The sequence below is a fragment of the Eucyclogobius newberryi genome, unplaced genomic scaffold, assembly GCF_026437365.1.
Source record: "Eucyclogobius newberryi isolate DKJ021-1_F unplaced genomic scaffold, fEucNew1.0.hap1 SCAF_8, whole genome shotgun sequence".
NCBI lineage: Eukaryota > Metazoa > Chordata > Actinopteri > Gobiiformes > Gobiidae > Eucyclogobius > Eucyclogobius newberryi.
In genome coordinates this window covers 29,241,265-29,256,947 of record NW_027316500.1, presented here as the reverse complement: position 1 = coordinate 29,256,947, position 15,683 = coordinate 29,241,265, and the positions used below count along the sequence as shown (strand labels likewise).

Genomic DNA, 15,683 nt, shown 5'->3' with positions numbered 1-15,683 from the left:
TGTGTGTTTTTGTGTTCAAACTTTGTGTTGAAACTTTATTTTAAAATGAAAGCAATTCAACTGTTTGCGCTTGTCTGTGGAAAGTCAAATAAATCTGGAGGAAATCAAGATGGCGTAGTATCTAAGTACTTCAAAACGATCTTACACAAATACAAGTACAAAGTAATGGCACACCAACGCTAGAAGATCATTGTTGACCATTTCGGGATTGGGATTGACCCAAAACCTCCTTTTATTGCTCAACGACAGCTGACCTAACCACTTTTGAGCCCACGTTTTAACCAATAAATCCGCAGTTGACTTTATACTTGGTTTTAAATGTCACGCTATATTGGGTTCATGTACAGACGGCGCTTTCTCACTCGTTTTCCCTGCGGTCGACAGAAAACAATACATTCTACAGCTACGGCTATTTCTGGGTGGAGTGTCTTGCCCAAGGACGCGGCGACGACTCAAGGACACGACGACAATCAAGTACGTGAATGTTTCTTGCAATTCAGTTCAGCTCCTGCGACTTAGTACTTAAACTCAAAATGAGAAAACACAATTAAAATGCAAAGTAAGAAGTTCCGAGACGAACAGATTGAAACTTAAAGTCTTTCTCGTTGATCACGTCTTCAGGCTTCGCGACTAAAACAGAGGAGCCGAGGGAACCGGCGTTTTTTTTGGGGGGCTTGGTCGACTCTGAGTTGTCGCTGCAAATGAAACGGTGAGTAAATAAACGGAACAATATTGGCAGCGGCGTGTGGTTTTGGTGCTGTAATGTCTTTTTTCGGTGGCTTTTCATCAGCGTCGGGAAAGAGCGTCGCCGTCTGATAAAACGTGAGATCTGAGGTCACCGAGGTCCGGCGGCGAGACTAAGAGACGGCGAGCGGGCGTTTGTCGATGGACTTTCGAATGGATCGCTGTGATTAAAAACGTTTACAGAGCATTAGATTCAGACAAAGAGACGGTCGCGGTGAAAACGAGGCCCGCAGTCCGCTCAGTCGAGGAAAGACGTCCCCGGTGAATGAACGAATTGACTAAAATGTCTGGGCACCGCACGACGTAATCCTTCTTCCGATTGGGCTGCCGTGCCGACCTCGGGAGATAATAAGTTCTACGCGGACTAAAAAGCCGCTTTTAGACCGCGCAGCGAATCATAGGGTGCATTGTTGACTTGTTGGTCACGTGAACATTGGACATTTTACTCAAAGCGATCTACTTTAGAGCATATTTTAGACTTTTCCCTCGTACTTGGAGTTCCCTCTCGACAGGAAGTGAGATTACAACGGGCAGGATAAGGTCAATAGAGAACAGGATCCTTATACTGTGAGTGAAGACGGATAAACTGCCCAGTCACTCCCAAAGCGTATTTATATCTATATTGCCCATCGGTCGACAAAGAGACTATGGAGCAATCAATCAATTACAGGATTAAAACTCTAGTGAAAACAATATTTACTCTTTGCCCTTCAGAATAAAAGCTTGCTCACACCTTTCTCGCAATTTTGTTAAAACATATACTGTATTTTGCGGAGTATAAGTCGCACCAGCCAAAAAATGCATAATAGAGAAGAAAAAACATAAATAAGTTGCACTGGAGTATGAAATGCGATGTGAAAATAACAAATAATATCACATATAAGTCGCTCCGGAGTGTAAGTATATAAGTATAAATATAAGTATTGGTCGCACCCCGGCCAAAACTATGAAAAAAGGTGCAACTTATAATCCATAAAATACGGTATACAGTTTGTCTGGCACTAAACAAATATATCTTGCATTCATTGAAGTACATTTTAAGTTTTCATCACTGCAATAAAAACACAATTTTGTTTTGTTTATATCCTCATAAAACATGCGTGACCTACACTCCACCAGAAGAGCAACATAGTGCACCTTTATAATTCTTTAATATGGTTAAATCAGATTCATACTTTTTATTTTTGGATCATGTCTTAGCGGCTAAGTCCATGTCGGTGTACAGGAACCATACACGTTTTCCATACACGTTTTCCCGCTCAACTCATGCATGTGATTCAGCACTTTAACCTTAATCCTCTTGTGCTCTTTTACTGTGACTGTGACTTGTCGTGACGCTTGCATCTTGTAGCTTTTAACTGTAAAGTCGTACAGTGAGGCCAAGTCAAGTGGCGATCAAGTACAGTATGGCACTCCCCCCAAAAACGTTCTGCAAGTTTGAACTGTGCTCTATCGTTATTATTATGTTTGCATCCTCATCCTCCAGTACTTCAGTAAACCTTCGCATGCACCAATATCCTTCATACTGCGCGGAATCTCTCACGCCCGTGTGCGGTAACGGTTCAAAGCACGTCCATCGCGTCGGCAGATATTGCTTACTGTCAAAGAAGGGCCGCAGGTACTTGTTGTATCCTTTCATCAGTCGCTGGATGGTGGGAGGCAGGATCTCGCCGTCTTTCACTTCGGCGTTCAGCATGGAGCTCTCCAGCAACCTGGCAACGCACAAGAGACACGGGGTTATGGTCAGGGCTTTTACGTGCGGGTTTGTAAAGAGGGACAAAAGACGACCGAGGACCGTCGTTATTGTGGGATATGTGAGAAGATGGATGAGCGGGTTTCAGATGACATCGCTCTAATGTTAAATCCAATGCAGTTTCAGTGCAGAGTTTGTCGAATGTCACACCAAGCGTCACTTTTTTCAATAGTTGCACTAGTTTCGTTGACAAAAAACACATTTGTTGCACACAAACCAATCTGCTTTATATTGTTCTTGACGTTCCCGCTCGACCGGAAGTGCCGATCCGTGGCGAAAAGTGGAAAAAAGTGGCAACAAGAATAGGGTCAACAGGAATAAGGTCAATTAAGCGCAATTGAGGCCGCGCCACAATGAGCAGATCGATACGAAAAATACACCAACTGACAAGGAATTGAAAACGATCCAACCCCATCTAACATCTTTAAAGGCGTTTTGTGACTTTTCTGGTGTTGCCATGGAGATATTACCGCTTTGCCTAGAATGTGCGGATGTAACGTAAAGACCGTTGTTGTTGTGTGATGTGCTAGAAGATGGATGACTGGGTTTCAGGCGACATCGCTCTCGGCCATGGGAGAGTTAACATGAGCCGCCAAACATCACAAACGATGTAAAACCAGGGCCGTTTTGACGCCCGACAACCGCTCGACCGCGAGTAACACCTGAGTCTGGTCACTAACGAGGCTCTGGCGTCGTCTCGAGTCGTTAGACCACATTATCACGAGGGTACATAATATTTCTTCAATGTAATAAATGTTAAATGTTGTTTTTGTTTTCAAAGTTCACAAATAATACATTAATTAGGTAAGTTTAGAAATTAGTGCTGGAAATGTATGGTTTCCAGATGAATTGAATCTTCTCTGGACAAATGAGGGATTACACAGACTTAATTATTGATTTACTGTATTGTATTTCATTGTATTCTGCTGTATTGTTTATACTCGTTGGCAAATACAGTGAGTATATGTTATGTTTTTATTTGCTGTCTCATTAAAATGAATGGGGTAGAACGTTTACATCAGAACCAGGAAGTGTGTGCAACTAAACACATCACTCTTGAAAGGGTTAGTTTCAACCGTTCTGCAATAAACGAACAACAAACACACAAACAAACAAACAAACAAACAAACAAACAAACAAGAGATAACAGGGAACTCTTCGACCACTTGGTAAGTCAGTCCAACTCCACAGGAAACCAAACAAACCGCTCTGAGCTGGAGAGAAGGATTTTCTAGGATTCACTTGAAAACAGCTTGAGGAAAAACAAAATACGCTTCATTTTTTAGATTAGTTTGAATTGAGCGAAAAAAGCAAACTGTAGCTCAAATTCTAATACAGTTTTTTGATTTGTCAAATTTCATATTCAATTCAAACTCTATTATTTACAATTAACCAACACTGACCTGAAATGGAAACAGTTATTTAAGTTATAACGACTGAAAAACAGTATATTTCACACAGGATCAGGCAGAATTGGGCTTAATACCGAATTAATTATGCTGCTGCAGTAACTAATACATTTCCCAACAATATAATAATAAGCTACATTCGCGTTCTAATGCTGCAGAAACTTATGATACGCAAATGTTGAAATGTATAACTATTTGTTTGGGATCGGCAGCTCAAACTTGCAATACATGCCTTAAATTAATTTAAAGTATTTCTCTTTTTCTTTATTTACATCGACAGAGACATTGAACGTAATGAAACTTTATATTCAGGTTGAAACATCTGCATTTTGTTAAAGTGGACTTACTACAGTATACTTTCTTGTAGCATTAATTTCCTTTTAAACCCAGGATTTAGTATTTAACATTAACTATTTGTATATCTAAAAAACTGATAATGCTTTATAAAACATACTGTACTTCACAAGCTACACACTGTTTCTAATGAGGTCTTTAGAGAGTGGAAATGGAGAGAAAACAAATCAATAATAAAGAAATAAATAATTGCCATACTTTGTTGTTAAAACCTGCTCAGGAAAAGTCTGTATTTTTACGTGTTTAGGTGTTAGAAAGTGGAAATGAGAGTGGAGCCTGTAAAGCAACAATCAAGGGAGTATTAGGTAGTCAAGATCAACCCTTATTAATTATCAAACCAAGCGTTAATGAAGCAAAATACAAGTTGAGCTCATTGTGAAGCTACAGAGACCGACGTGAAATATTGTAATAATCGGGTTTAATGTGAGTTCTGTTTTGGTAACTAGGTGACTCGCTCTGCTTCTTCTGTCCTCTCCCGCTCCTCTCGGCCTGTTGCCTTCAAACCCACACTCTTAACGACAGATCAAAATGGTGGGGGATGATTGTATCGCCGCGGTTACTTCAGGGAATAGAGAACCATCATTGCCGCTCGCTCTCCCCAGTGGTCTGTGTAAATCAGCCCGAGCGTATGAGAGAGGAGAGAGAGAGAGAGAGAGGCTGGAGAGAAGGAAGAGAAAGAAGAGAGAGGAGAGACAGGAGAGGATTAGAGGACGGCGAGGGAGAATGATCGAACGAGAGAGAAAGAAGAGTAATTGGAGGGGAAGAGGGTGGGTGGGGGGAGAAAAGGAAGGACAAGGAGAGAGAGAAGAGAGAATCGGGAGACAGGGAAGGGAGAGGAGAAGAGATTAGAGCGGAGAATGGAGGGAAGAGAGAAAGTGGGAAAATGAGAGGAGAAAAGGAAGAGGAGGGAGAGAGGGAGGAGAGGGGTACAAAAAGGAAAAGAGTGAGAGATGATTGCAGAGAGGGCGAGAGAATGGGAGTGAAGAGAGAGAGAGGGACAGTAGGAGAGGAGAAAAAGAAGAAGAGGGAGAGAGTGAGCACAGGGGGACAAAATGAGGGAGAAATTATAGGAGAGAAGGCGAGAGAATGGGAGAGAAGAGATTGGGGGGACGAGTACAGAGAAGAGAGGCAGGGAGAGACAGAGAGAGAGAGAGATAAATAGAGAGAGAAGGAGAGAAAAGAGAGAGGCCAGGGGCAGGTGCCTGATGTAAGTGGGACTGAAGGAAGCTGGAGTGGGCCGTGTGCAGAGGTCACATCCACACAACACGGAGCGCAGAGAGGAAGAGAGGAAGAGAGGGAGAGAGAGAGAGAGAGAGAGAGAGAGAGAGAGAGAGAGAGAGAGAGAGAGAGAGAGAGAGAGAGAGAGAGAGAGAGAGAGAGAGAGAGAGAGGGAGAGAGGGGGAGAGAGGGGGAGAGAGAGGGAGAGAGAGGGAGAGAGAGGAGAGAGAGAGAGAGAGAGAGGGAGAGAGAGAGAGAGAGAGAGAGAGAGAGAGAGAGAGAGAGAGAGAGAGAGAGCGAGGAAGAGAGAGAGCGAGAGCGAGGAAGAGAGAGAGCGAGAGCGAGGAAGAGAGAGAGAGAGAGCGAGGAAGAGAGAGAGAGCGAGGAAGAGAGAGAGAGAGAGAGAGCGAGGAAGAGAGAGAGAGAGAGAGAGCGAGGAAGAGAGAGAGCGAGGAAGAGAGAGAGCGAGGAAGAGAGAGAGCGAGGAAGAGAGAGAGCGAGGAAGAGAGAGAGCGAGAGAGCGAGGAAGAGAGAGAGCGAGGAAGAGAGAGAGCGAGGAAGAGAGAGAGAGAGAGAGCGAGGAAGAGAGAGAGCGAGGAAGAGAGAGAGAGAGAGAGCGAGGAAGAGAGAGAGCGAGGAAGAGAGAGAGAGAGAGAGCGAGGAAGAGAGAGAGCGAGGAAGAGAGAGAGAGAGAGAGCGAGGAAGAGAGAGGGAGAGAGAGAGAGCGAGGAAGAGAGAGAGAGAGAGAGAGAGAGAGAGAGAGAGAGAGAGAGAGAGAGAGAGAGAGAGAGAGAGAGAGAGAGAGAGAAGAGAATAGTCACTGGAAATCCACTTTAAATGATTTATTATCATAAAGTGGACACAATGAGGGAATAAATATGTTTTTGAAGCTTTGAAATATTTATGGCATTGATGAAAATAATTTGGTGGCAATAACCTCACATATGGAGTGATTAATACATAAGAATTGCTGTTGTAAATAAAAAGATGTATAGGAGATGAGGCTTCAGGCTTTAAAACCGGACCACCTCCGACTCCTGACTGCGCCTCGAAATTCTGTCCATAAAAACAACAGAACCGGTGACAAAGTACAGCCCTGAGCAAAGGGCCCCGGACCCCGTACTCCCGGAGCACCCCCCAAAGGTCCCCCGAGCCCGAGGGACACGGTCGAAAGCCTTCTCCAGATCCACAAAGCACATGTGGACTGGTTGGGCCAGTCCACTCCCATGAACCCTCCAGCACCCGATGGAGGGTATAGAGCTGGTCCAGTGTTCCACGACCGGGATGAAAACCACTCTGCTCCTCCTGAATCCGAGGTTCGACTATCGGTCGGATTCTCCTCTTCAGTACCTGGAATAGACCTTACCCGGGAGGCTGAGGAGTGTGATCCCTCTGTAGTCGGAACACACCCTCCGGCCCCTCTTCTTGAACAGAGGAACCACCACCCCAGTATGGTATTCATATGTATCCATAATACAATGGGAGTTGTGATTTATTCATGGTAAATGCAACACAGAGGCCATTATAGTTTGTTTTTGCAGATGTCACTTCCTTTCATATAACTGGGATATACGGCCTGTAACACGCTTATGAATGCTAAATGGATCGCATTCATCCAGTGCTTCTGAAACTAGCTCCTTTCAAAGTGCTTTACATCAACACTACTGTTGGACCAGAAGCATAAGGCATTCATGAATGTACTTTACGCACCGGGAATACTGAGTGCAGAGACGGTTGTCTTGCCTGAGGACATGTGAGCAGCTAAAGTGGAGGGCACTGAACCACCAACCAGTGGTTAACTGGGGCACCTTATGGTCTGCGTCCATCTAAAACAGCATCATAATAGTTTATGGTATGGCAAAGAAAAAGCATTATTATGTTTGGCATGAAATGGATTCACATTCCAAGGGCTTTCCTTAAAACCTCTACAATATATTATGATAATCACACAGTGCTTTCCATGAACTGAGTTGATCAGATAAAATACAAACCAGTGGTTGATACAATGACCAGTGTTACATAGTGATACAGTGTTACTTATTTCTACTTATTTCTGCCATCAAATGACAGCTGTATGCATACATTAGCATGTCAGGCCAAGAAATGTATCTCTCCATAGTTTTTCCCTATAGTAACACCATTCCTTTACTGGTTGAAAGTCAGGCCTCACATACACTGACTCTGGTTCCCACAAGACTCAGAAAGTGATTCAAATGCACGTGCCCTGTTACACTGAGCTCGGAGAAAAGCAGGCGCAGGTCCAGGAGCCGCTCAGGTCAGCAGAAAGAATCTGCAGAAAGAATCTGCAGAAAGAATCAGCAAGAACTCTGGTACGGGTTTCAAATCATAAACAAGTGTTCTCGCACGAAACCACCTGAACCTGCATGATGTGCCTCAATAACGAACCTCAGTGGGCCGGAGTTGGTGGAACAGGCAATCTGCAAGTAAACGGCGCTGGTCCCGAGCCGCACCAGCGCTGGCGCCAGTGCACACCCGGCGTAAAGGTACTCAAGACCTTGTCGGCCGATAACAATAAATAATGCATAATATGTGCCCTTAAACATTTACCAATCCCTAAATGAATTATATAATGGAATAACTGCCTGAGAGAAAAGCAGAAAGCCGCAGAGATGTGAACACGATCTAGTTTTTTTTCCCAAATAGGGGTCGAGCCGTCGCTCACAGCACCAAGACCATGTCCCGAGCCTGAGATAGCTTTAGAACCGTCTTAGCCGAGGGATTTTAGCCTCTTGTGCATCATTCTCCACCTGTAGTTACATTCTCACACTGACTGACACAAAAGCAACGTGTATTTCATGTTTTACTGTTCTGTTTCAACTCGCTTTACCAAGTATATAACTCTAAGCACCACACAGCAGCAACAATCCTGCTCCATTAGGTCTTTTGTTACAAGTTTTTAAAAAAAAAGACTATTCTGATCACAGGCTCATATTCAGGCATCGACTTTGAAGCAAAGAAAACCAGCGGAAAAATGCCTTATTTTGACACCGCTTGTCACAACACAGTCCTCTCCGCTGCCTATTTTTAGATCAAAACTCGTACCCAAACGCAGTGAGAATTGAAATGACACAAATAAAACGCCTGATTTCTCCTGCATACTTAAACGTCCGCACATGGCAGTAAAAGAACATTACATTCCTCCATATATTTGCCGTATGGTTGACATCCCCCGCAGCAGCGAGGAGGCAGACGGCAGCTTGACAGAAGGGAGCACAATCCAGGCGAGGAGAGCAGAACCTGTCTCACCTGACTGTGTCGGATCAGCTTAGACAGAGCTCCACTGTTGCCATGGTGCAGCAGAGCGCCATGTTGTTTCAGTGGTCAGTTTTGTGGATCGATTGGACATAAATAAGTAAGTGAATATAATAGTATTTTTTAAAGGTGCACTATGTAACTTAACACCACCTGCTTGTCTCCGTGAAGTCATTTCACACAATGAACTTGCTTTTATTGATTTACAGGGTCATTTATTCAGTGTCCACACTATTGCAGGGGGAACAAATGTGGCCCTGAGGACCAATTTTTCGGTCCCAGGCTTAATTGGCCCACATCATCTTGAAAGTACCTTTTACTGCACATTTATAACCTCAATAACTAATATTCTGGTGTAAGACAGACCTGGTATTAAAGTTCTGAGACTGAATGAAGATATGTTAACACTTTGAAACCGCAGGTAAAGGCAATTAGTGTAAAAGTAGTTAGTTTGATCAAATTGTTCGCTGAAATGAGGGAAATTACTCCAACATGCAATAGAAAGCACTGCTTCACCAGCGTTTCAATCTGCAGCTCTCGATGAGAAACATTTAGACATCACTGGTTTATCGCCTTGAAAGACAAAATGAAAAGTGAAAAGGACTTTTATATGGATTCCGCTTGGATATATTTGCTTTATTAAAAGTTCCAAAAACTCATTTTTAGTGAATTTACTTCCAGCTTGTAAAAGAGAATTGTCAAAACCCAAATGAAGCTCATTTTAGTGTCAATCAGACGATCCTCCAACACCAGCTTCACTCATTCATTTATTTAACAAAGAAAATCTAGATGGAATTTAAAATCTGCAGAGCTCGTTTCTACTCATGATTCGAGTCAAACAGACTTCAGAGTCCAAAACTTCAACATCGAGTTGCCTCACCTGAACTTTATTTAGAGCTTTGGAAGTGAGAGCACGGGGGGGAAGAAAGAGAGAGAAGAGGGAGATGGAAGGAAAGACTGAGAGGAGAAAGAGAGCCATGAAAGAGAACCTAGGGGAGAACGAAAGAGAAGGAGAAGAGAGGGGGACAAAGAGGGAGAAATAGAGGATGAAGAGGAGAGGAGAGAGAGAAAAGAGATTGTGAGGGAGAAATGGGGAGAAGAGAGGAAAGAGGAGCAATAGTGTGTGGGGGGTGAGAGAGAATCAAATCAAATCAAATCAATTTATTTTTGTAAGGCCCAAAATCACAACAACAGTTGCCTCTGAGGGCCACAGAATGGACAAAGAGGGAGAGAGAGAGAAATAAAGCACAGAGGGAAGAGAGGGATTGAGGAGAAGAGAGAATGAAAGGAAAGAGAATGGGAGAGGGCAAAGATAGAGAGAGAAGACGAAGGCTTGGGGGTAAATGGGGAGAGCAGAGAAAGAGGGAGCAAAGAGAAGAGAGAGATAGAGAGATAAAGGAAAGACAGAGAAAGAAGGTAGAATTGTGGAGGACAGAGAGAGGGGGAGAGAGTGAGGAGAGAAGAGAAGAGCGTAGGGGGATGGGGAGAACAGAGATAAATAAAGAGATGGAGACTGAGGGTGAGAGTGAAAGGAAAGAGGAAGAGGGAGCAAAAAGAAATGGAAAATTGGGGAGAACAAATGAAAGAGGGAGAGTGGGAACGAGAAGGAGAAGAGAATGAGAGGGCGGGAGGGATGAAACGTTCGGGGAGGTTGGGAGAGAGGGAGTAATGGAGCGAAAAAGGAAGGAAAAGCAGAGCGAGAGTAGAGAGAAGGAGTCAGGGGAAACATTGGGAGAGCAGAGAGAACGAGAGGGAGGCACAGGGGAAGGAGAGAGGAGAGAGGGAGGAGAGAGAGAGAGAGAGAGAGAGAGAGAGAGAGAGAGAGAGAGAGAGAGAGAGAGAGATGGGGGGATCACCGGGGGAGACCTCAGCCAAAGCCGCAAAATCCCCTTTACATAACAGTTTCAGCTTATTTTTGGTCCGAGGCTAAACGCACTTTTTTGTGATACTTTAACGTGCAGCGGCAGAAAGTAGCTCGTCAACGCAAACGCGAGCTAACGATCAAATACTTTTCACGTGTTCTGGGGGCGAACATAAAATATAATCGGCATCCAAGCGTGCGGTAATTGGCCCGTTAAGTTGTCATAGATTTGTGTCAGAACCCCTGCCTCGCTCAATTATATTTTTTCATTTGTGTATTCTGCTTAAAGTGATGTATGATAGGATTTTACAATGTTCTAATTTTGACTTTATTATGTGTATTTATACGTGTTGTACGTATACATTATAGTTTTACACCAATCGAGCAGGTATGTGTGGAGAAAATGTAGAAAATGACAGGAAGTGACATCACACCAGGGACATTCCAGACAAAGTTTATGCAGAATTTACACAAAGAAACAACTTTTTTGATTCTTTAAACATGAATTCAACAAATTCACTAGCAAGGACCACGCCACAACAATGAAATACGAAAGAGCGTTTATTGATAAGTCATGATGGGTCGATGAGAGCTCGATGAGATGAGAGAGAGCTCGATAAGATGAGAGCGAGAGCTTGATGAGATGAGAGAGAGAGATATCGAGGGAGCGAGAGAGCGAGAGAGCGAGAGAGCGAGATATCGAGAGAGAGCGAGAGAGCGAGAGAGCGAGAGAGAGCGAGAGAGAGCGAGAGAGCGAGAGAGAGCGAGAGAGAGCGAGATATCGAGAGAGAGCGAGAGAGCGAGAAAGCGAGAGCGAGCGAGAGCGATCGATGAGATAGAGAGAGAGAGATCGAGAAAGCAAGAGCGAGAGCGAGAGCGAGCGATGAGATAGAGAGAGAGAGAGAGATCGATGAGATGGCTGGGTAGAGACTCAGGATGGGGGCTCTGTCTCGGGTAATCAGCCCAGCCGATTCAGAACCCCCAAAATGATTTAAATGAAGGAAGTTGATCTGGATCTTGACGTAAGCCTGGCTGAAAATAATGTTACGAGTGGCACGGGGGAAGAGGAGCTGGATGAAATCGAAAGCAGTCCGTCCGTTACTGAGACGAGGGTTAATTCTGGTACATTTGAATAGTGTTTTAGCGTTTGTGGTCGTCGACGGAAGCAGATGGAGAATGAGATGCAAGAGTGATAGGATTGAACGGACAGTCGATAGAACTGGATTTATGGTGGAGTCTCCATGCTCCGGAGTGGAGAGCGAGATGTTTGCATGGATTTAGGAGTTGACGAGCTGCGGGTAGCAAAGAAGTCAATATGAGCGATGAACGAGGGAACTTAATTGAGATGAATGAGATTGAGAATGAGAGGAATGAAAGATATGAGGGTAGTAGTATTGAGGAGTAGGAATTGAAGTGATCGTAGAGCGTCGGATTTGGGACAGTGCATCGAGAGTAGGAGTTGGTCAATTACGGTGACTTGAGTATGAGCAATGCAGGAGACGGATTGATAGAGGGGAATAGAGTATTATGAGTTGCGCATAATAAGATATCCCTTATTGATCTACTAGAGAGGTGTAGAATAAGCCTTCCGACTGATCAAACCCCCAAAATGTCCAGAACGATAGTGGGGTATAATTCTGGCATTATGTGAATGCCTGGTAGAGGAGACTAAGCGCCTGAGGACCGTGTAGTACGCACGGCCCTGGAATGGGTTGGAAGGGGCCGGAGCGCTCTGAGCGGTCTCCAATGCACCGACCGATGCGCGGTGGATAAGGTGCACGTTGAGAGATGTTTCTTCTGAAAAGAAGGAGGGAATGTGAGATGGATGAGCATCCCGGTGCCCGGTGACTGTTCTGGAGAGAGACTGCTTCCCGGTGCCCGATGAGACCCTGGTGAGGACGCAGAAAAGCTTGAGTGGGATGTGGGATGAATGGGGAAGGGGTCGAATGGTTTGGATGAATGGGGAAGGGGAGGGGGGGGGAATAGAGCGGGATGAGTGATTAAGGGAGGGATGAATGAAGAGTCGAAAGATCGAGTGGAGAACGGACTCTGTACGAGCAGAGGGTCGAAGGAGAGACTGTTGAGAACCAGAGGGGCGTATCCCGGTGGCTCTGTGGTAGACGTCCCTGTGCCCGGTGGCTCAGAGATAGGCTCTGGGAAATGAATACATGGATTGGGGCGAGCATGAGGATGCTGCCGTGGGTCGGGGCGAGCGCGTGGGCGCGGCTGCTGATGAGATTCGTGCTTGGAGTGAACATGTTGCCGGCGGAGCTCTTAGCGAGCGTGTGGCTGCGGGGCGGGGCTCTGAGCGAGCGTGTGGCTGCGGGTGGGGCTCTGAGGATGCGGAAAAGCTTGAGTGGGATGTGGGATGAATGGGGAAGGGGTCGAATGGTTTGGATGAATGGGGAAGGGGAGGGGGGGGGAATAGAGCGGGATGAGGGATGAATGGAGGGATGAATGGCTGCTCTGGGGCGAGCGTGGCTGCTCTGCTCTGGGGCGAGCGAGGATGCTCTGGGGCGAGCGTGGCTGCGACGCTCTGGGGCGAGCGAGGATGCTCTGGGGCGAGCGAGGATGCTCTGGGGCGAGCGAGGATGCTCTGGATGCTCTGGGGCGAGCGTAGATGCTCTGGATGCTCTGGGGCGAGCGTAGATGCTCTGGATGCTCTGGGGCGAGCGTAGATGCTCTGGATGCTCTGGGGCGAGCGTAGATGCTCTGGATGCTCTGGGGCGAGCGTAGATGCTCTGGATGCTCTGGGGCCAGCGTAGATGCTCTGGATGCTCTGGGGCCAGCGTAGATGCTCTGGATGCTCTGGGGCCAGCGTAGATGCTCTGGATGCTCTGGGGCCAGCGTAGATGCTCTGGATGCTCTGGGGCCAGCGTAGATGCTCTGGATGCTCTGGGGCCAGCGTAGATGCTCTGGATGCTCTGGGGCCAGCGTAGATGCTCTGGATGCTCTGGGGCCAGCGTAGATGCTCTGGATGCTCTGGGGCCAGCGTAGATGCTCTGGATGCTCTGGGGCCAGCGTAGATGCTCTGGATGCTCTGGGGCCAGCGTAGATGCTCTGGATGCTCTGGGGCCAGCGTAGATGCTCTGGATGCTCTGGATGCTCTGGGGCCAGCGTAGATGCTCTGGGGCGAGCGTAGATGCTCTGGGGCGAGCGTGGATGCTCTGGGGCGAGCGTGGATGCTCTGGGGCGAGCGTGGCTGCGACGCTCTGGGGCGAGCGAGGATGCTCTGGGGCGAGCGAGGATGCTCTGGGGCGAGCGAGGATGCTCTGGATGCTCTGGGGCGAGCGTAGATGCTCTGGATGCTCTGGGGCGAGCGTAGATGCTCTGGATGCTCTGGGGCGAGCGTAGATGCTCTGGATGCTCTGGGGCGAGCGTAGATGCTCTGGATGCTCTGGGGCCAGCGTAGATGCTCTGGATGCTCTGGGGCCAGCGTAGATGCTCTGGATGCTCTGGGGCCAGCGTAGATGCTCTGGATGCTCTGGGGCCAGCGTAGATGCTCTGGATGCTCTGGGGCCAGCGTAGATGCTCTGGATGCTCTGGGGCCAGCGTAGATGCTCTGGATGCTCTGGGGCCAGCGTAGATGCTCTGGATGCTCTGGGGCCAGCGTAGATGCTCTGGATGCTCTGGGGCCAGCGTAGATGCTCTGGATGCTCTGGGGCCAGCGTAGATGCTCTGGATGCTCTGGGGCCAGCGTAGATGCTCTGGATGCTCTGGGGCCAGCGTAGATGCTCTGGATGCTGTGGATGCTCTGGGGCGAGCGTGGATGCTCTGGGGCGAGCGTGGATGCTCTGGGGCGAGCGTGGATGCTCTGGGGCGAGCGTGGATGCTCTGGGGCGAGCGTGGATGCTCTGGGGCGAGCGTGGATGCTCTGGGGCGAGCGTGGATGCTCTGGGGCGAGCGTGGATGCTCTGGGGCGAGCGTGGATGCTCTGGGGCGAGCGTGGATGCTCTGGGGCGAGCGTGGATGCTCTGGGGCGAGCGTGGATGCTCTGGGGCGAGCGTGGATGCTCTGGGGCGAGCGTGGATGCTCTGGGGCGAGCGTGGATGCTCTGGGGCGAGCGTGGATGCTCTGGGGCAAGCGTGCTGCTGGCGGGGTCTGAGTGAGCTGTAGTTGTAACTGAGCTGTAAGTTGTGACATGTGGGTTGGCTGAGGGCTGTAGCTGAGAGTAGTAGCTCGGAGCTGTAACTGAGCTGTTGAGCTATTGAGCTGTAGCTGTAAGTTGAGCTATTGAGCTGTAGCTGTAAGTTGAGCTATTTAGCTGTAGCTGTAAGTTGAGCTATTGAGCTGTGAGCTGAGCTATTGAGCTGTGAGCTGAGCTATTGAGCTGTGGGCTGAGCTATTGAGCTGTGGGCTGAGCTATTGAGCTGTGGGCTGAGCTATTGAGCTGTGGGCTGAGCTATTGAGCTGTGAGCTGAGCTATTGAGCTGTGAGCTGAGCTATTGAGCTGTGAGCTGAGCTATTGAGCTGTGAGCTGAGCTATTGAGCTGTGAGCTGAGCTATTGAGCTGTGAGCTGAGCTATTGAGCTGTGAGCTGAGCTATTGAGCTGTGAGCTGAGCTATTGAGCTGTGAGCGGAGCTATTGAGCTGTGCTATTGAGCTGTGAGCTGAGCTGTGAGCTGAGCTATTGAGCTGTGAGCGGAGCTATTGAGCTGTGCTATTGAGCTGTGAGCTGAGCTGTGCTATTGAGCTGTGAGCTGAGCTATTGAGCTGTGAGCTGAGCTGTGAGCTGTAGCTGTGAATTGAGCTATTGAGCTGTAGCTGTGAATTGAGCTATTGAGCTGTGAGCTGTGCGTTGAGCTATTGAGCTGTGCGTTGAGCTGAGAGATGAGAGTTGCGTTGAGCCTGCGCGTTGAGCCTGCGCGAGCCTGCGCAAGCCTGCGCGTTGAACCTGCACGAGCCTGCGCGAGCCAGCGCGTTGAGCTGCGAGGCGAACATGGTAAGATGAGGTAGCATGAAAAGCCAGAGCTGGGGAATTTTTTTTTTTTACTTAAGGTAGTATGCGAATGAGAAGATGAGAACCTGCCGCAAAGCTAGAAATAGAATCTTTGAAGATACCTGTGGCTAA

General features: G+C 47.4%; 1 protein-coding gene across 1 annotated transcript in view; it reads right to left on the bottom strand.

Moving 5' to 3' along the window:
• The window catches only part of LOC140351366 (gamma-aminobutyric acid receptor subunit pi), a 98,709-nt gene that overhangs the window by 28,768 nt on the left and 54,258 nt on the right, over positions 1-15,683 (bottom strand). Inside the window, exon 2 of the mRNA XM_072437176.1 lies at positions 2,344-2,456. Within this exon, the coding sequence (XP_072293277.1) occupies positions 2,344-2,440 (97 nt within the window). The 5' untranslated portion in view covers positions 2,441-2,456. The remainder of the gene's footprint in view (positions 1-2,343; positions 2,457-15,683) is intronic.